Below are 20,923 nucleotides of genomic sequence, written 5' to 3'. Positions count from 1 at the left end.
ATTGTCAAACAAACTTGACGCAAAAAACAAAATATTTTAAACCTTGTGACAAACAAAAATGGCAAAAATTTTAAAATATTTGGAGAAATATTGAGATATTTAATGGAATTTGAAGACCACAAAGTGTCACTAATAAGACAATTTCTTTCTCTACTTTTATGTTCCTGCCCATGGATAAATTTCTACAATTGTATTATACTAAAAGAAAAAAAAAAAGAGTTCTTACTTTAGATAAGAGATTATTTAGCTCGTGGGGATGAAGCTTCACCACTTCTCCAAGTTGCTGTGCAGCAGCTTTTCTTGTAACTGGAGTAGTGCCAGTATCCAGTAAGATAAAAAGACGGTCAAGCCTAAAATAACAAAAATATAATGCTTATTCTGAAATGTTTCTTCATATGTATAAGTCTGAGTCAGTAAATGTACATATTAAACACCTATGAAGAAAGATTTATGGTAGGGTCACAGGAGATAATCTAACCTCTACTCATAAGGAACTTGCTATGGAGGTGGAGTGAATGGGTAAGGCAAATACACAATTAGAATATGGGGTTAAATACAGGTATTGTACATGCATGGACACATACAATAAGACACATGTCAGAAAAGATGTACAAAGTGCTTTGAGGAGTGGGAATGGAGGCAACAAACACTACATCCCCAACTGTATAATACTGAGAAGGCTTTCTAAAAGAAATGGTGTATGAGCTGGACCTTAATGGTAGAAAAAAATTTCAATACTGGTGGAGATGAGGCGGTAAAAAGGAAAAGGGGGAGAAACATCTGGAAGAGGGAATAAGAAGAGAACAGCAATAAAATGAGACTATATTTAGGGAAGTGAGTAAAACAGCCTGGTTGTAATTCAGGGTACACTTAAGAGAACAGTGGAAGATTCAGCTAATATTGTGGAGACCCTTGAATTATAGCTCAGCCATGAAAGTCTTGGGTCAAGAAAGCGATGGGACTGGAGCTATGCTTTAGAAAGATTAGTCTGGCAGCAGTGTGAAGCATGAAGTAAAATGGAAGGAAAGTTCTTTTAGAGAACTTTCAGACCTGAACTACAATCTAAGACTAGAAAGAAGTTGGGGAAAACGCTGCAGAAGTAAAACACCACGGTATAGTAATTCCATGAAATGTCAAGGAAATGAAAGGATTCTGAGACTCTGAATTTTAGAAATGAAGATATCATTAAAAGATATGGGAATAACTAGTGGAAGAAATGTTATTGAGAAAAGATGACAAGTTTATTAGTGGCAGGGACAGGAAAGCTGGGGGAGACCAAAAAGGATAGTTGAAATAGAGATCTGACGGTCAGGAGAAATTCGAGACGAAAGGTATATAGATATATGAGTCATTCGTATAGAAGTGACAGATACAGCAATAAGATCTCTGAGGAAAGAGTTTGTAAAGATAAATAGCATAATGGGACAAATTCCAGAGCCACAGCCCCACAATTCAAATCCCAGTTCTGCCACTTATCCAACAAACGGTTTGGATTAAAACCACAATGCCTTATACCTGGAATAAGTGGGGAGAAATGGAAAACTGTGTCCCTTTGTTTCTGAGATACAGGAAAATCCTAAGATTTTAAAAAGGCAAAGAAACCAGTAACTACCACCAGCTGTCCACAGGGTAGAAGATCTAGCCCTTCCACCACAGTACCCACCAGGCTCAATGAGGTAAATGGATGCCACAGGTAATGAAAGGAAGGCGGCTTCATATCCAGAATAAATGGGTACTTTAAACAAGATGAAGGGTGAAAAGGGGCAAGGTTATATTAATTGTGCCCAATCCTATATGAGGGGAGATTTAGAGAATACACCTTTAAATGTCATCTAATGAGGAAAAGAAAGCAAGCAAGGTCCCAAAGTTAAGCATGAGCATTAAGTATTAATAAACTGCAAAGAGGCTCATATTTTACTTCTGGGATTATTTTTCTTTCACAAAGAGCTAAAAAATTAGAAAGCAAAGTTCTAAAAACCTTTTACGAGAAAATATAAAGCTGTAAGGGGGCAAATGAAATAAGCAGGGTTCTTCCTTCTCTTCTTACTTTTTCTTTTCGAAGGGGCAGTATTTATAAAACTAGCCAGTCACTGATAAGCACAAAATCACTGTAACTGGTAAAAAATATATATATAACTAAAATAGATCTTTTTCAGTCAAGAAGGCTAAGGGTACTATGAAAACTTTTCAACTGCTTCAGAACAAAACACTAAGAGGCGAGGTTCAAATTTTACAGTTAAGGGTGTGTGTAAGAAGAACATAGTTCAAGAAAAATATTTGAGGTAATTAAAGCCAGTGAAATAAAGGGGAAAAAAAGAGTAATACAACACATTTTTTCTTCCAATATACTGAATGGCACACAGAGTGATTTTATAGAAATTATTTCTAAAAAACATGCAAAAATCAATTTATTTTATACACTGTGCATAGACACACCCCACCTTTTGACACAATATTTCTCCTTATCTATTCAAGGCTATCTAAATACTTGTCTTTACCCATTCATTCTTCAGGCCTTGCTACAGGATTTGGTGAACAGTGACTCACAGATAATGGGACAAAAGGGAGAAAAAAAAATTTTCTGACAGCTGGTTTTCTTAAAGTTCTAACACTAAGTCAGACCCCAAATCCCTTCCCCATAAAATGACTTTCCTTATACATCCCATACATAACCCTAAGAATGTTCTTTGACATATTTTCATCTTTGTAACTGATTATGATGTTAAAGTTACTGAAACTCTCTCTGAACCTTCACAATAAATAAATGCCTATTTCCATGACTCTGATTTTGGATGCCTCTGCTCAATGAAATTTGCAAAAAGAAATTTTAAATAATCTATAAACAACTTTCTATCAAGGCAAATATTCATTTTAAATCTATATTCTATGGCAGGCAAAATTATCAAAGATTAAATGTTTTATTATAAAGATTATGTCTTAGGTCAAATTCATGCAACAGTGGACTTATATTTGCATATGATGCATGCATTCTTTATAACAATATCGGGCTCTCTTGTATATGTACAGTTCACATAAATCCAGGACTTTCTTACAAGAAAACAGTGGTAAAATGGTAAAACAAACTAGATAGGAAGTTAGGAGACAAAGCACTACTTTTGTCACTTGTTAGAAGACTTAGAGAAGCTCACTTAACTTTGCTTAACCTCTTATTTGGTAGGGTTAAACTAGATTTAGCCATATTTTATAGCTTCACATCATTGCATTTGTTCTAATAGGGTTTTTTTTTTTTCCTTTATATACCACAGTGTTTGTCATATCTTTGAGTTATTTGATGCAAAGTTCCCTAGACTGCACCTCTGGAAAGACTTCAACTACTTCATAATTCCCTTTTTTTTCTGGCTATGCTGGGTCTTCGTTGCTTCACACTGGCTTTCTCTAGTTGCGGCAAGCAGGGGCTACTCTTCGTTGTGGTGCGCGGGCATCTCATTGCAGTGGCTTCTCTTGTTGCAGAGCAAGGGCTCTAGGCACACAGGCTTCAGTAGTCGTGATGCGCGGGCTCAGTAGTTGCAGCGCACGGGCTTAGTTGTCCTGCAGCGTGTGGGATCTTCTGGACCCGGGATAGAACCCGTGTCCCCTGCATTGGCAGACGGATTCTTAACCACTGGACCACCAGGGAAGTCCCCATAATTCCTTTTTTGATGATGGAGTTTCTGCTTTTGTGACTAAAAGCAAAGCTGGCTGCAAAATGAACACTCTAAGGAAGTGACAATACTAACCTGTTTATAAATCCATGTGTAAAAAGTTGAAATAAAATTGACAGTTTTCCCCAATCATTTCCACTTTCCTCAACTCCCAGTTGCCACTCCCTATTCCTTAAAAAGGAATGGACTGAGTAGATATCTAGATTATGGAACAAGAATTATCTCGTTCTCTACTCATTACCTCTAAAGGTCTTTACATTTATCCTCTTTCAATTTCAGATGAAAAGCCAATCCTCTCTTCTTCAAGACTTACATAAAGTCCCGCTACTTTTTTTTTTTTACCATCTCCTTCTACCCTCATTCAATTATCCTTTCTCCAATATCTTAAATCACTGCCTTAGTAATCTATTCCCTTCTATCTTCAAATATCCAGAGGTCCATCTTTAATGAGAAGATAAACTGCTTGACTTCCATCTTCTAGAACACTTTCTTTTTGCTGCCAAGCATCTTGAACAAGTGCTTAAAATCACTTCTTTTATCTCCTCACCATACACAATTTAATCCCTATAAATCAAGTTTCTATCCTTCTTTACTACTAAAATAGCACACCTGAAGGTCACCAATGAACTTCTAAGCTCTAAATCTAATGGGGTTTTTTTTTGTAAATCCAATTTTCATGACTCTTCTATGACATGTGATTTCAGCAAGTACCCCATTCTTAAAATATTTTCCTTCCTAAGTTTTCACAACATTCTGTTACCCTGTTCTTCTCTGAACTCTTAATTCTTTCTGTGGTTTCCCTACTCTTAACACTCTTTTTTTTTTTTTTTTTTTTTTGCAGTACGCGGGCCTCTCACTGTTGTGGCCTCTCCCGTTGTGGAGCACAGGCTCCGGATGCGCAGGCTCAGCGGCCATGGCTCACGGGCCCAGCTGCTCCGTGGCATGTGGGATCTTCCCGGACCGCGGCACGAACCCGTGTCCCCTGCATCGGCAGGCGGACTCTCAACCACTGCGCCACCAGGGAAGCCCTCTTAACACTCTTAATATGAACATTCTCCTAGATTCAATCCTTGGCTGCCCATCTCTCACCCATTTCTCCTGTAGGAAACTGTAATTTGTTTAAACTATAACACAGTAAAAATAATCCCCAAACCTAGCCCATATGGGAGCTCCAGTGCCACACTTTCAACTGCCTGATGAGCATAACTCCATACTAATGTGATCTCATTGCTAAACTTACTTCCTAAAGCACTCTTTGATCAAATTATTACCTTACTCTAAAACTTTCATTGGCTCACCCTTACCTACTAGATAGCAATCCAAAACAAAAAAGTATCTCCCAAACAGGGTCCATTTTGGTTTCCACAATTTTGTCCACCCTGTTTCCTCTACTTGGAATGTCTTTCTTGGTCCAATTCTTCAGCTAGCTCCCACCCATCAAGATTCAGTTCAAGTCCTTTACCTTCTTGAAACCATCTCAGACTACTATACTATTACATCCTCTTCTAAAATCCACAGGGATTCCCATCTTAAATAACCATTTTGGCATTTATTATGCATTTTTTGGCATTATTATGAATTCTTGTGTCTTTAATTTGTCACATGTTGTCTTATGCTCGTTAGGCTTCACTTTCTTCAATGATTCTTTTTGTCCCCCACAATACTTTGCAGTGTCTTTGCACAGTAGTCAAATATTTGTTGAATACTTGGTATTTACTGTAATTAAAATTATAGATAAAGAAAAGTTCAAGTTTCTTGGGGACAGGTTTAAGCACCATTTTTAAGCAAAGAAAGAGGGTGCTATATTACAATTTTTTTTGCTTCCTTCAAGAAATATCCTTCATCTGTCATAGCTATATTACATAAAAACAAGTTATAAAAATAACAGAAGTGATGCTAAGGCAATGTTTCAGTAAGTGAAAAGATGAACACAGCAGTACTTCAGCAATCTGAACATCATGGCAGTTACACTTGCTCCAAAGAGCAAGACGAAAAAGACCGTGCAGTAGGCACTGTATTCCTTCAATGATTTCTACCCTTCCTAAACTTTCCTTTAGTCCTCTGCTACCCAGCTTCATTAGAACCATATCCTGCTCAAAGACCTTCGACTCCTCTCTAACCTAATGCTGACTCTGCCTCACAACCACACAGCTCCTCCTGCTTTCTTCAAAGTCTTTTATCCTGATGCCACGTCATGTCAGCTCTGCTCCCTCACCAGCCAACTGCCCTGAGGGGAGCAGATCGGCTCACCCTCTCATCCAATTCCAGGCTTGTTTATTCTCACATCTCTCACCTTTTGATGGCCAAATATGCCTCCCTGAATAGAGGAATGGGGACCCAAGAATGCTTCTTTAGTCCTCTAGACTCAAAGCCCCTTTTGGAGTTCTCCATTCCTCTCTCCAGGACAACAGATTAGATGCCACACAAAAGGAAGAACAAAGGGATGTGCAGACCAGGATCTCACAAGAGGGCAATCTGACCTATTACTCCAAGATAGCCAGCTATGAGGCAAGGAGGGTAAGCATCAGCGCCAGGCCACAATGGAAAAGGCTGGTATAATGAACTGGTAGGGGACAGGAAAGGGCATGAGACAGAGTATTATGTTGGAGAGCAGACAGGGCCCTTGATGAGGGAGAGGTCTGAAGGCTAGGTGATCAACAGAAAAAGGAAGTTAAAAGAAGGGCTGACTGAGGGAACACAGTACTTACCATGATACTTCTTTTGGCTAAACCTTATGTTGCATAACAGCTAATAGAAAAAAATGACATTCTTCATTCGCCAAAGGATAGACAGATGGAGGAGAAAGAGGTAACAGATGTCAAGCTGAATGGAAGGTACCAAAAACTGTAGATGAATAATTTTAATAAAACATAAGGCAATTATATTTGACAGTATCCACTGGTTATGAATCTACTGATGATGATAATCTGGCCCATTTTCAATTTGGATTTTAATTCACAGAAATAACTATAAAAGATATGATTCATGTTTATTTTACAAACCTGTGATTTCAGAAAACTGCTCTAAAGACTGCCTAGAGGGAAGAGGGAATGGGAAGACGTGTGCGGGATTAAGAGACACAAACTACTATGTACAAAATAAATAAGCAACAAGGATACATTGTACAGCACATAATAACTTTAAATGATGTATAACTTATAAAATACTGAATCACAATGTTGTACCCCTGAAACCAATAGTGTTGAAAATTAATTATACTTCAATTTAAAAAAAAATGTGGTTAAAAAAAAAAGACTGCCTAGAAAAAGGAAAGTACGTGGGAGTTTGTAGAGGTTATGCTGGCAACTGCAATCTAACTTCAGCTGTTCGCATTATGGTAATTCATAAAGTAAAAATATAAAAAGAAATCATATGCATTTTGAACTATAAAATGTGTCCTAGATTACTACTTCATCATTAATAAACATATATATATATTGCATTTCCACTCCTAAGCCATTTGAGGATGAAAAAAAAGTATAAGATATAACTTCCTCAATCTACTTCCAATCTCAATATTCTCAGAATAAATTTAAACACTCTGAAAATTTATGGAAGGTCTACTGGCAGAATACCTCACACGGATGGCTTTGTAATCTTAACTAAAAGGGATTGGTCAGTGAAGTTTGTCCATTTTGTCATACATTTTTTACATTTACTATTTGAAGTTTTACTTTTCTGTGTTACTTAGGGAATAAGAAACTAAATAGCTGATATGAACACTGTACTTAGTCCTACATAATATCATCAAGCAAGGAAGTTATGGTCAAAAGAAACAACTTCCAAGAATTGTCTAGACTGATGTTTTAAAATGTATGCCTTCTAGTTCCTACTGTGGGTTATTTGAAACTATGTTAATGTTATGTTTTTTAAACAAGAAAGTAGATTAATTTGAAATACGACATAGGACACTAAGAACAAATATGAAGATGTGAAACCACACCAAAGCCAGGTGCAAGGGCAGGTGCATGCTAGATAATTTACATTCCCCCCACTCCCACTCTAGAACACAAACTCCATGAGAATGGGAACTCCATTTTTGTTCTTTGCTGTATCTCCAGCACCTAGAACATAAAAAGCACTCTGTAAATACTAGTTAAATGAGTGCTGAAAAAGGACAACCAAGTTGTGCTATGTCCTTCAGGCCATGTTTTTTTCTAATCTCCGCCTCCTGCATGACTTTATCTTAAAGACAAAATCTAGGTTTTGCAGGAAAAATATCTGTGGTTTTAAAACTTCATTTGAAATTATACACTTTAAAATGGTGAATTTTGTTATGTGTATAGTACTTTGAGAAATCAACTAAAACAGCGAGGAATTTACCACAGGGATTAAAATGGATACACTTATATAATGCCTCCTCCACCTTTCCTAGCTTTTTGTCCCTACATTTTTTAAATAACAAAATATTTGATATAATTCAATTTACAACAGTGCCTTCTGTCAATCTTATAATGGATAGAAATTAGCAGTAATGGAGAAATAGGCCTAACAAACATAAGCAACCTGTGCTGTCCTATAGATAAGATTATTTTAGCATTTTCCCTGTCAAGAGCAAGGACCCACTGTAATTTGCCCCCGCATCATGAAACCTCTTTTTACTTGGCAGAACAGGCCATTGAAACAATGTTTATCTGAAGTATCAGCGATGCAAAGAGAGAATTATCAAAACTGAGCAAAGTTCTGCTCACATGTAGCAATTTGTTTCTTCCATAAGAGGGTGTGTTCCCTTTTTTCCCCTGAATCTTTTCTGAACACTGCATCATTTTTAAATGCAAAGAATATGTGTCACAGACTTAAGGCACGACTTCTAAAACAGTCAAGTCATAATTACCGTCTCGACATTTTAGACATGAACTTTATAGCAGAGATCACTCAGGAAAAATTCTCTAAATTATATTTTTACATTTTCTCTATATGATGAAGGAAAAACTAAGTTCATAATAGCTAACAACAGTCAATCAATTGTGGTATAAACAGGCAAAGGTATTAAAAACAATCTTTTTTAAAAATCTGTATTAAGCCATGGAACCCAATATCATCACACACTTCACCCACACCTTCTGTAATAAGCATAAGTTTAAACAATCCCTCTAAGGTTGCCTCTACTATTGGTGACTCAACCCCAGCTAGATGACAGATAATACAGGGAGAGAGGCTCTTGTGAGCCTCTACAAAACAGTATTCAAAGATTTAACAATTATAATTCAAACTGTTTGCAAACAACACTGAAAGCCTGTAATATATACTAATTTGTTTTTTTGCTGAGGTTGATTTTATGGGAGCAAGTCAAGTAGCCAGTGAGTGAGCTTGGCTGACCTTCCAGTATTCACATCTTAAGGGCAACATTGTTCTCCTACATGTGTATGCTCTTTTATTTAGGGTCTAAAGGAGTCATACATTTTTAAGTAGTATTTCACTGCATTTTATAGAGAATTTCAAATGCTATAATTGTATTTGCAATTTTAGAAAGTCACAAAGTTTTTTTTTGGGGGGGTGTTTGTGGCAAGATTTAACTCATCCATGGATCAAGAGTTGACCATACATTTCACGATTTGCTACATTCTTATAATTCAAAGTACATTAAAACTAGGCCTTTACAAAACTAAGTGGGGTCTAAAAATTTTGATTACACAAAATGCAGGGTTACATTATATCCAATTTGCATTATAAAAGACCATGCTATCACAGAAATGTACTAGGTTATAAACTTATAAAACTAGTTCTGACAATGTTTATTATATTTTTAAAATTATAATTCTGGCTAATAGTCAAAGCTATAAAGTTTTTCTCCCTCGGGGAAAACTGTAAAACTCAGAAGCACTCATTGAAAAACACCAGAAATACTCTACTATACATAAATTACAGAAAAATCATGAGAGGAATTAAAACAAGAAACAAAGCACTCACTTATTCCTTTTTTAAAAAATGTATTGAGCACCTACCAGGAACGAGGCACTCTCCTGGGGATAGAAAGATCAAAGACATTCCCTTCTCTCACAGAGCTGATGCTCAAGCAGGGGAGAGAACAATTAAACAATCACTTACAAAGTATGATAAATATGACTGATAGGAGTACACGTTGGTGCAAAGAGCTCAGATGAAGGAAAACCAGAGAAGGTTTCCCAAACAAAGTGATATATGTATAGGCTTAGGGTTTAGACCTAAAAACTAAGGTTGGAATTAGCCAGACTTGGGGGGAAGTGGGGGAGGTAGGAAAAATGTTCCAGAGATAAAGACTTGCAGGTGAGAACAAAGATTCAGAATGAAGGGGAGTGGAGAAGAGAGAGAGAGAGATGCAGAAAACCTGAGACAAGATGAAGCTTAAAAAGGTAAAGTAGGAACCAGATCACAAATGATCTGGTAAGATGTGTTTGTTACGGAATGTGGCCTTTATCTTAAGGCAACAGAAAACTAAAGGGTTTTAAGCAGAAAAAAGGCCATATTAAAATTAGCATATTACGGGCTTCCCTGGTGGCGCAGTGGTTGAGAGTCCGCCTGCCGATTCAGGGGACACGGGTTCGTGCCCCGGTCCGGGAAGATCCCACATGCCGCGGAGCACTGGGCCCGTGAGCCATGGCCACTGAGCCTGCGCGCCCGGAGCCTGTGCTCCGCAACGGGAGAGGCCACAACAGTGAGAGGCCCGCGCACCGCAAAAAAAAAAAAAAAAATTAGCATATTAGCAAACAATAATATAACTGAAATGAAGAATAAATTAGAAAGAGATGCCATGGGAGGCAGGAAGAGCAGAGTGGCTGCTGTTACAGGTATCTCGGATTAGAGATGATGGTGGTATGGAGGAGGACTGTGGTAATTCGTATGGAAAAAAAAAGACTGGCCAGAGAAAGATTAGAAAGGTTGAACTGACAAGATTGGATGTGGGGACTAGCTAGACTGGGGGAAAGGAAGGGAGACCAAAGTCAAATATTATTCCTAGATTTCTGGATCTTGCAATCTGAACTTAATATTTCCCTTCTATTGGAAATACTTACAAGGTTCTAAAAATATTACAGTTTCTTTTCAGTTACACACACTGATATAAACAGTGCAAAAAATATTTTAGATTTGGTTCTAGCAAATATGATTTTTATCTCTTGAGCCATCTTCCACCTTTTCTACAATAAAGTATTAAAATGAGTCTGTATTCCACACCAAAAGGAAAAAGGAAATTTAGTTAATAAAGATAGGTGCTCAGTGCATGGAGAAAGCCAGCTTGAAATTAAAGCTTGCTATCCAAAGTGAATCCTCAGATGAAAAAGTCAAGGACTGACAGTATCCCCAAACCAGAAAGTGTCTCAAAAGTGTTTTCTGTGGGGCTTCCCTGGTGGCGCAGTGGTTGGGAGTCTGCCTGCCAATGCAGGGGACACAGGTTCGAGCCCTGCTCTGGGAGGATCCCACATGCCGCGGAGCGACTAGGCCCGTGAGCCACAACTACTGAGCCTGCGCGTCTGGAGCCTGTGCTCCGCAATAGGAGAGGCCGCGATGGTGAGAGGCCCGCGCACCGCGATGAAGAGTGGCCCCCGCTTGCCCCAGCTGGAGAAGGCCCTCGCACAGAAACGAAGACCCAACACAGCAAAAATAAATAAATTAATTAATTTTAAAAAAAAAGTGTTTTCTGTGAACCTATTATATTACCAAAATAAGCACAGGACTAGCTCTTTCATAAGACCATGACAGGTTTTCTTTTTACAGTAGAATTTGATAGAATTTTGGCAAGCTAAATAAAAAAGATCTATGGAAAAAAAGAGCACCACCCTTTGAAATCCAATGTCAAGAACAAAAAGCACTTGCTTTCAAAACTCACTCATTCATTCAGAAGTTCAGGTGCTCTAAACTTCTGTAAATTAACATTGGCCAAGCAGATTAGGCGCTCTTTAATCTTTCATTTTGTCTCTATAAAACTATAACCAATACTGTGAACATATACCGTCGACTCAGGAACGAAATTTCAAGAGCTACTCATTTCCTTAAACGTTGTACCACCTTATAAACAGAATACCATATTAAGTTTGTATATCAATGTATTTATAATGTATGTATTTATATATTCATATGGTGGGGGACTATCCCCTACTTACAAACACACATGTCCACTAACTTCAAGCCTCTGACAAAATGTACTCCCCCCACTCTCTCATATTGGAGGAAAGGAGAACTTTCCTTCTATAGCTAAACAAATAAATGTCTTGCTGGTCTTTCTACAGTTTCCTATCGATGGGCATCGCTTTAAACTAGTGTAAGACTCGCGATACATCTTTCACGCCTTAGTTGAGAAAAATGATGCTAATACAATAATTTGCTAAAGATTACAGTGCTGACGACTGAATGTGTACTGTCAAACAAAGGGAAGAATTATACTATAATGTAAGGAAAAAGTCCTCAGGAAAGAACATATCCCTAAAGCCGTAAACACAAGATTTTAACATAATTAGAAGGTCACGTAGATAATATTAACTCAAAATCTCCCCGACTTCGACAGTTGCTACCAAGTTTTCCCGTGAAATGGAGGTTAGGGATCGGCCTTAAAATGCTCAGAAAGAGAAGAGACTCTCCTAGAACTCAAAGGGGGAAGAGAAACCAGAGAAGAGAAACATGGTGAGGAAAGAGAAAAACTAGCCCTAACGCGCCAAAGGGTCTATTCAACAACAAAAAAGACATTTTTGAACCGATTTACGAGGGGTAACCCGAGCCCAAACCCCCGCAGACCGAGGGGCGAACCGCGGAGTCTGGGGAGGAAGGCGCCCAAGCCCAGTGACAATGGGAACCGTTCCTTTCTAAGAGTGGGGGCTCCGAGAGGAGACCGTGCCTCGCCCGGGCCGCCTTCCCGTCCGCTCGGGAGAAGCTAGACCCACCTGGAGACCGCCATGGCCGGGCGCCGGCGGTTCGGAGCTCCCCGCGAGCGACGCGCCGCGCTGCCGAGGCGCTAGTTTCCAGGGAGCGGAGCGGCACAGGCCCAGGCCACGGAGCAGACAGGAACGGCCGGTGCAGCGCAGGATGTCCCGGCGCGGGCCCTCGGGCATCTGCCCCGTCGCCTACCAGAGCTCGTCCCTGCCGCGGCCCGGGAGCAGGGGTCTGAGACGGCGGCTCAGGCAACAGTCCTCCGACCCGCACGACTTCAAACCGGGTGCCCCCAACCCCGCTCTTTGCTGACGCAGGCGTCGGCACGCCGGACTGAGCGTCAGCGCGCCGGAAGTGACGCCCGCTCACCGCCAGGGGCTCAGCTCCGCCGCCGAGTAGGAGTATGAACCCTTACGGGCTGGCTGAACGCGCCGCCAAAAAAAGCTGTCTTTGCTCATCTAGAGGGGGTCGGTAGTCTTCATACGAGCCGAGAGAGGAGAAATGAGTCTACTTATTTTCTAGGGAAGGAAAAGAAGCGATCTAGCTAAGGTTCTGGGAGTTAAAACCTTTGCTTCTAATTCCTCACTGCCCCGATCCCCATCTCACCAGACTGCTTCTAGAGAAAGCAGAATCCACAGGACCATAGCATGCTCTAGTCCAGGTGGCGATGCCAGTGGAAGGGGTGAAATCCAGAAAGATCTGCAACGGCACTGAAGACAGGGCTCGAATGTTTGCCATCTATCTGCCATATGTTCTGCCTAGGTATTGGAGGGAAGGTATTCTGTCAACCATTTTGCCATGTCTGATTTCTTAATTGCTTGTGTTGGTACCATGATTGTCTCAACCATATTTGAAAACTCTCAGCCATTTATTTATTTGCTTATGTGGCTGTTCAGTTGCTTAATTTATTAGGCTTTTAAACATTCTTCTGTCACCTAGTGCAGGCCCTTATCACCTTAAACTTGATTTTTTATGATAGTAGTCAAAGTAATATTTCTCCAGCTTCAACTGAGCCCATCTTAAAGGCCTCCAACAGATTAATCTTCATGAAGCACTGCTTTCACCGTGTCACTCCTCTGCTTATAAAACTTATCCATTGGCTTCTCATTATCTGTAGAGGCTTTGCCTCAACCCCTGGGTCTTTTTCATCTATAAAATGAGGCTAATGAGAAGTACTATAGAAATAAAATGAGGTCATGTATCTAGAAAAGCTTACAAGAGTTTATAAAGCATAAAGGGAAAGAAACTAACTTAAGAACCTATGTGCTAGGCATTTGGCATGCATTATCTCATATAATTTGTAGGCCAACCCTGTAAAGTAAGTTTTAATCTTCATTTACAGGTGAGAAAACTAAGCTTAGGAAGGTTAAGTAATTTGCCCAAGATCCAAGCTACTAATAATATTTACTGTTCATTTTTAAACAAATATTAATTTGGCCCCTGCTCTATGCCAGACACTCTGCTCGGCACCGTTGTTCTTTTTTCTTTTTTTTTTTTTTTTTTCGATACGCGGGCCTCTCACTGTTGTGTCCTCTCCCGTTGCGGAGCACAGGCTCCGGACGCGCAGGCTCAGCGGCCATGGCTCACGGGCCCAGCCGCTCCGCGGCATGTTGGATCCTCCTGGACCGGGGCACGAACCCTTGTCCCCTGAATTGGCAGGCGGACTCTCAAGCACTGCACCACCAGGGAAGCCCTCGGCACTGTTTTATACTATTAGACAATATCTGATTAAGCTGATGTTCACATGTCTTCATATTTCACAGCCTCCTCCCACCTGCCTTCTCAGTTCATCTAACACCACTGAAACTAACAAGGAGGTACATTTACTGATTGTACACTACATTCATTTATTCAGCCAAAATTAAGTACTTACCGCATGCTAAACTCTATACTAGAGATTAGGGCTTCTAAAGAAACCAAAAACAGATAAGGTGCCCACTCTAGTTGAACTTACATTCTAATGGGAGGAAAGAGAGTGAACAGATAAACAAGAAAATATCATGTCTGTATGCTATGGAAAGCAGAATGATGGGATAGAGAGGGTGATTAGAGACCCCAGATTGGGTGATTAGGGGGAAACAAAGAAGGAGCTTAATCTGAGGCCTGAAGGACAAGAGGGAGCCAGCTATGTGAAAACCTGGGGAGCCTTCCAGATAGGGGATACAACTAGTGTAAAAACCTAAGAGAAGCTGGCTATCTTGGGAGACAAGATGGGAGAGGTAGAAAGGGGCCATTGTAAGGTATTTGGATTTTAGTCAAGCAATAGAAAGTCATAGGAGGGTTTTAAGCATGTGAGTAAAATGATCTGATATACATTTAAAAAAATCTTACTCTTTAATATCCAAGAGGTAATTAGATATATAGTTCTAAAGGACATATAGAAGAAAAGAAAAGGCTGGTGTTACAGATTGGTAAGGCATAGTGTAATAATCAAATATATTGAAGTAGGACTGACTTGTTTTTAAATCCTTCCTCACCACACTTAACAATTGTGTGTCCAGGGAGTTGTATAACCTTTCTAAGCTTCAGTTGCTTCTGGGAAATGGGGACAATAATAGCACCTTATAGGGTTGTGGTAAGGATTAAATGTTATAATGAATATAAAGCATTTAACCCAGTGACTGAAACTTTAAGCACTCAAAAACATTATTAACTACATTGAGTGTTCTTTTTGTTAACTATGCAACCTTAAGCAAATGACTTACCTTCTATGTCTCAATTTCCTCAGCTGTGAAATGGGGATAATATTAGTACTGGTACACAACCCTTATCTGAGACCCTGGCTAGAGATGGTTTTCTGAATTTAGAATTTTTTAGATTTTGAAAGGTAATCCAGTGCATATTATGTCACACCCTAGCAGCTTCTAGGGCAGCACGCCATAGTCAAGTACATTTATAGTTCTGCAGCAAAACATATGAATAGCCATACCAAGAGGACTAAATAAGAAACTCTAAATAGATGCATGGCAGTTTAGATCAGGTTTTGCTGCCAGGTGAATTTTTTTTAAAGTATCATATTCAGACCATTTTCAATTCCAGAACTGTAAATAATGGATCATGAACCTGTACTTTGTAAAGTTGTTGTAAGGAGCAAATGAGTTGATACATGATACACTTAAGAAATACTAAGTGCTAAATAAATTGTAGCTATTATTATTATTATTTTTTATCACCAGAAAGGTGGCTTCAAAAGTCAATGGCAGGGGGCTTCCCTGGTGGTGCAGTGGTTGAGAGTCTGCCTGCCGATGCAGGGGACACAGGTTCGTGCCCCGGGCTGGGAGGATCCCACGTGCCACAGAGCGGCTGGGCCCATGAGCCATGGCCGCTGAGCCTGCGCATCCGGAGCCTGTGCTCTGCAACGGGATGAGGCCACAACAGTGAGAGGTCTGTGTACCGCAAAAAAAAAAAAAAAAAAATCAATGGCAGGACTTCCCTGGTGGTGCAGTGGTTAAGAGTCCGCCTGCCAATGCAGGGGACACGGGTTCGAGCCCTGGTCCTGGAAGATCCCACATGCCGCGGAGCAACTAAGCCCGTGTGCCACAACTACTGAACCTGCGCTGTAGAGCCCACGTGCCACAGCTACTGAAGGCTGTGCACCTACAGCCTGTGCTCCGCAACAAGAGAAGCCACCACAATGAGAAGTCCGCGCACTGCAAGGAAGAGTAGCCCCTGCTCACTGCAACTAGAGAAAGCCCGCACACAGCAAAGAAGACCCAACACAGACACACACACAAAAAAAACAACTATACCCAGTAGGGTGGCTATTATAAAACACACACATACACACACACACACACACACACGCAAGAGAGCAAACAAAAAAAGTAAATAACAGGGGCTTCCCTGGTGGCACAGTGGTTAAGAATCCACCTGCCAATGCAGAGGACACGGGTTCGAGCCCTGGTCCAGGAAGATCCCACATGCCGTGGAGCAACTAAGCCCATGCACCCCAACTACTAAGCCTGTGTCCTAGAGCCCACGAGCCACAACTACTGAGCCCGCGTGCCACAACTACTGAAGCCCACGCACCTAGAGCTCATGCTCCGCAAGGAGAGAAGCCACCTCAATGAGAAGCCTGTACAACACAACGATGAGTAGCCCCCGCTCGCCACAACTAGAGAAAGCCCACACGCAGCAACGAAGACCCAATGCAGCCAAAAATAAATAAATAAATAAATTTATATTTTTTTAAAAGTAAATAACAAGTATTGGCAAGGATCTGGAGAAATTGGGACCCTTGTGCACTGTTGGTTGGAATGTAAAATGGTGAAGCCACTATGGGAAACATTATGGAGGTTCCTCAAAAAGTTAAAAATAAAATTAGCATATGATCCAGCAATTCCACTTTTGGGTATGTGCCCAAAACAACTGAAAGCAGCCGCGGAGCAACTAAGCATTTAACCACAACTACTGAGCCTGCGCTCTAGAGCCCACGAGCCACAACTACTGAACCCACGTGCCACAAGTACTGAAGCCCGCGTGCCTAGAGCCCATGCTCCACAACAAGAGAAGCCACCGCAATGAGAAGCCCGTGCACTGCAACAAAGAGTAGCCCCCACCCGCTGCAACTAGAGAAAGCCTGTGCACAGCAACAAAGACTCAATGCAGCCAAAAATAAAAAAATAAATAATAAAAATAATTTTAAAAAGAACTGAAAGCAGAAACTCAAATATTTATACACACATATTCATAGCAGCATTATTCAAAATAGCCAAAAGGTGGAAGCAACCCAAGTGTTCATCAACCAATGAATGCATAAACAAACTGTGCACTATACATACAATGGATTATTACTCAGCCTTAAAAAGGAAGGAAAATTTGACACATGCTACAACATAGATGAGACTTGAAGAAGTTATACTAAGTGAAATAAGCTAGTCACAAAAGGACAAATAATGTATGATTCCACTTATATGAGGTATCCAGAGTAGTCCATTCAGGGAGACAAAAAGTAGAATGGTGGTTGCCAGGGGGTGGAGGAAGGGAGGAATGAGGAGTTATTGTTTAATGGGTACAGAGTTTCAGTTTTGGAAGAAGAAAAAAGTTCTGGAGCTGGATGGTGTAGATGGTTGCACAGCCACGTGTGAATGTACTTAATGTCACTGAATTGTACACCTAAAATTGTTAAAATGGTAAATTTGGGGGTGGGATGAATTGGGAGATTGGGATTGAAATCTATATACTACTGATACTATGTATAAAATAGATAACTAATGAGAACTTACTGTATAGCCCAGGGAACTCTACTCAGTGCTCTGTTGTGACCTAAATGGGAAGGAAATCCAAAAAAGAGAGGATATGTGTATACGTATAGCTGATTCAATTTGCTGTACAGCAGAAACTAACACAACATTGTAAATCAACTATACTCCAATAAAAGTTAATTTAAAAAACAAACAAAAAAATGGTACAACTTATGTGTATTTAACCACAACTTATAAAAAGTAACTTCTAGTAAGACGTTACCCCTTTCTGACATGGGCATAGCACATCTGTGTGCCCTTATGTTTGTTCTGGGGGCCATGTTTTTGACAGAAAGCATGGTCTCGAATGTCTCCTTTAATAATTATGACTTTCCGGTAGCGAACTTTTTCACTGTAATTAGTGAAAAATGTCACAAGATGTCACTCTTTAGCTGAAAAACGATTCCAGTTTGGTTCAGTAGCCAATAACTATAAGTAATTCCAGAGCATCAGATAAAAGCCTGTATATAGTGCTTTGCTCATACAAAGACGGTTTTCTGGGAAAGAGAAGGTTTCCACCTGTGAAATGTATTAATAAGCTACTCTGTTCATGAAATTTATGTTAATATTTATTAACTTCATTGGTACTAATTGTTTTTCAGTATAAATTGAGTTGGTGTAATTAAGATATAACTAACTTTGTAAGTGATAGTGAAACACAAAGCTGAAATGTAAAGATCACTGATCACTGAAAGTCAGGTGGCTTTACCACTAAATGATGTGTGACATTGGGTAGGTCCTTTAATCTCTCTGATTTCACCAGAGTGGTAGAAACATCCTTTCTTAGGTCAATATACACTACCGTATATTTACTCTGTGCTAAAACATATTTAAGTACATTCTAATTCTAAAATATTTTGGTTTTTATAGTAGTAATCAAATTGTAACTGTTAAAATACAATACCAATGGGAGTTCAGTAATAGAAAATACTGCCCACAAGAAGACATTAGGAAATATAATGAGACTTCTTGATGTCCTGAGGGAGTATGTTAGGAAAATACTTTTATTAAACAATTATAGTCAGAGGTATAAACTCTTGAAATAAAAAAGATCACATTTATTACTGAGAACAGTTTTTAAAAGATAATGGAATATCCTAAAGTGTAAAAGAAAAATTGCTTTGTTTACCTGTAAAATTCTTAAGATTCAAGAACACATTAATTCTTAAAGATTAACCATTTGGGGCCTCCCTGGTGGCGCAGTGGTTGAGGGTCCGCCTGCCGATGCAGGGGATACGGGTTCGTGCCCCGGTCTGGGAGGATCCCATATGCCGCGGAGCGGCTGGGCCCGTGAGCCACGGCCGCTGGGCCGGCGCGTCCGGAGCCTGTGCTCCGCAGCGGGAGAGGCCACAACAGTGAGAGGCCCGCATACCGCAAAAAGAAAAAAAAAAAAAAAAAAAAAAAGATTAACCATTTGAATTGGTAATATTACACTATAATCAAAATAATTTTTTTTTTTTTTTTTTTTTGCGATACGCAGGCCTCTCACCGCTGTGGCCTCTCCCGTTGGGGAGCACAGGCTCCGGACTTGCAGGCTCAGCGGCCATGGCTCACAGGCCCAGCCGCTCCACGGCATGTGGGATCCTCCCGGACCGGGGCACGAACCCGCGTCCCCTGCATCGGCAGGCGGACTCTCAACCACTGCGCCACCAGGGAAGCCCCAAAATAATTTTTTAAACTTCTAATTTTTGTAAGAAGTTTGTAATTGAGTTATAATACCTAAAAACAATCAAAAGACCAAATGCTCACCGCTGGATGAAATGCTGGACATTATAATGCATCAATAAATGAGGATATTACATTTTTATTAGTAGTAACAGTTATTAGGATTAAGATTATTAGGATGAGAAAAACTATCAGAAATCGTGGGTGAAAATATAGAACTCAGAATGATATAAAAAATAGAGTGTAAATTGCGCCCAGTTAAGGATATTGACAGTTGTTTTGTTTCATTTCATTTTATTTAACTCTTAAAACTTAGATCTTTCTGTTTAACTTTTATCTTCACATGATTAAATGTGTAAAAGGAGAGGGGGTGTAGTACCTAAAGGGTACAGAGTTGCTTTTTGTGGTGATGAAAGTGTTCTAAGATTAACTGTTGTGATAGTTGCACGCATGTGTGAATATATTAAAAACCATTGAATTTTACACTTTAAATGGGTGAATTGTATGGTATATGAACTATATCACAATAAAAAGTAGGTGAAGGAAGCACTATTCAAGCTTTTTTTTTCTATTACTGCAAATTTAGTTATGAATGCCTATTTTTAAAAGAGCATTGAAAACAAGTGGTTTTGGGGGGGAGGGATAAATTAGGAGTATGGGATTAACAGATGCACACTACCATACATAAAATAGATACACAAAGATTTACTGTGGAGCACAGGGAACTACATTCAGTATCTTGTAATAAACTATAATGGAAAAGAATCTTTAAAAAAGGAATATAGATATATACATATATATGTATAACTGAGTTACTTTGCTGTACACCTGAAACTAACACAATATTGTAAATCAACTATAATTCAATTAAGATAAATAAATAAAATTCAAGTAAAAATATGTAAAAGGAAAGAAAATGATTTGTTAAAATTCGCGTGATTATTTTAAACACTGGAAGCAAAAAAGATTTATATTTCATGTTACATTGCCACTTGTATCATACATCTGTGTGTCTGTGTGTCCGTGTGTGTGTGTGTGTGTGTGTGTGTGTGTGTGTGTCACGGTGGTGGGAAGTCTCCCAGGCAGAGAGAGAGAGAAGTCTGGGAGGGGCATAGTCGTGGAGGCCCGTTCTGTTCCATTGATAGCACGTTCATTCACTGGGAGCCGGCTAAAACAGACTAATCCTTGCAGTCATTCCTTCTACCTTAACAAGGCTCCGCCACCTCGCCCAGAACTCGGTAAGTTCAAAGTGCAGTAAAAGTGCGTTTTTCCAAAGAATAATCTGAAATGACATTGTAGATAATTTACTGGAGGGTGCAGAAGGGAGGGGATGGAGGAAGGGGTAGAGGTGGTAATTATCAGGCATCGCTTTGCTATCATATTTGCAATGGGGAGAAAAACCTCAATGCGCAAATAGTTTCAAAAAGATTAGACAGTAATTGGCTTTTTCCCGGGAAACCTCTTCAGAGGGGCCACTCGCAAGCTGCTGCTGCCCACTGAAAACCGACGCCCAGA

At 39.8% G+C, this 20,923-nt stretch overlaps 1 protein-coding gene across 1 annotated transcript in view; it reads right to left on the bottom strand.

Annotated features, from left to right (window-relative positions):
- The window catches only part of BTAF1 (B-TFIID TATA-box binding protein associated factor 1), a 94,668-nt gene extending 82,052 nt beyond the window's left edge, over window positions 1-12,616 (bottom strand). The window contains exons 1-2 of the mRNA XM_082601314.1: window positions 12,515-12,616; window positions 227-350 (exon numbers count right to left, since the gene is read on the bottom strand). Coding sequence (XP_082457440.1) covers window positions 227-350; window positions 12,515-12,528 — 138 coding nt within the window. The 5' untranslated portion in view covers window positions 12,529-12,616. The remainder of the gene's footprint in view (window positions 1-226; window positions 351-12,514) is intronic.
- Between the last annotated feature and the right edge of the window lie 8,307 nt (window positions 12,617-20,923).

Source organism: Mesoplodon mirus (assembly GCF_964341445.2).
Source record: "Mesoplodon mirus genome assembly, chromosome: 2".
NCBI lineage: Eukaryota > Metazoa > Chordata > Mammalia > Artiodactyla > Ziphiidae > Mesoplodon > Mesoplodon mirus.
This window is presented reverse-complemented; position numbering and strand designations above follow the sequence as displayed.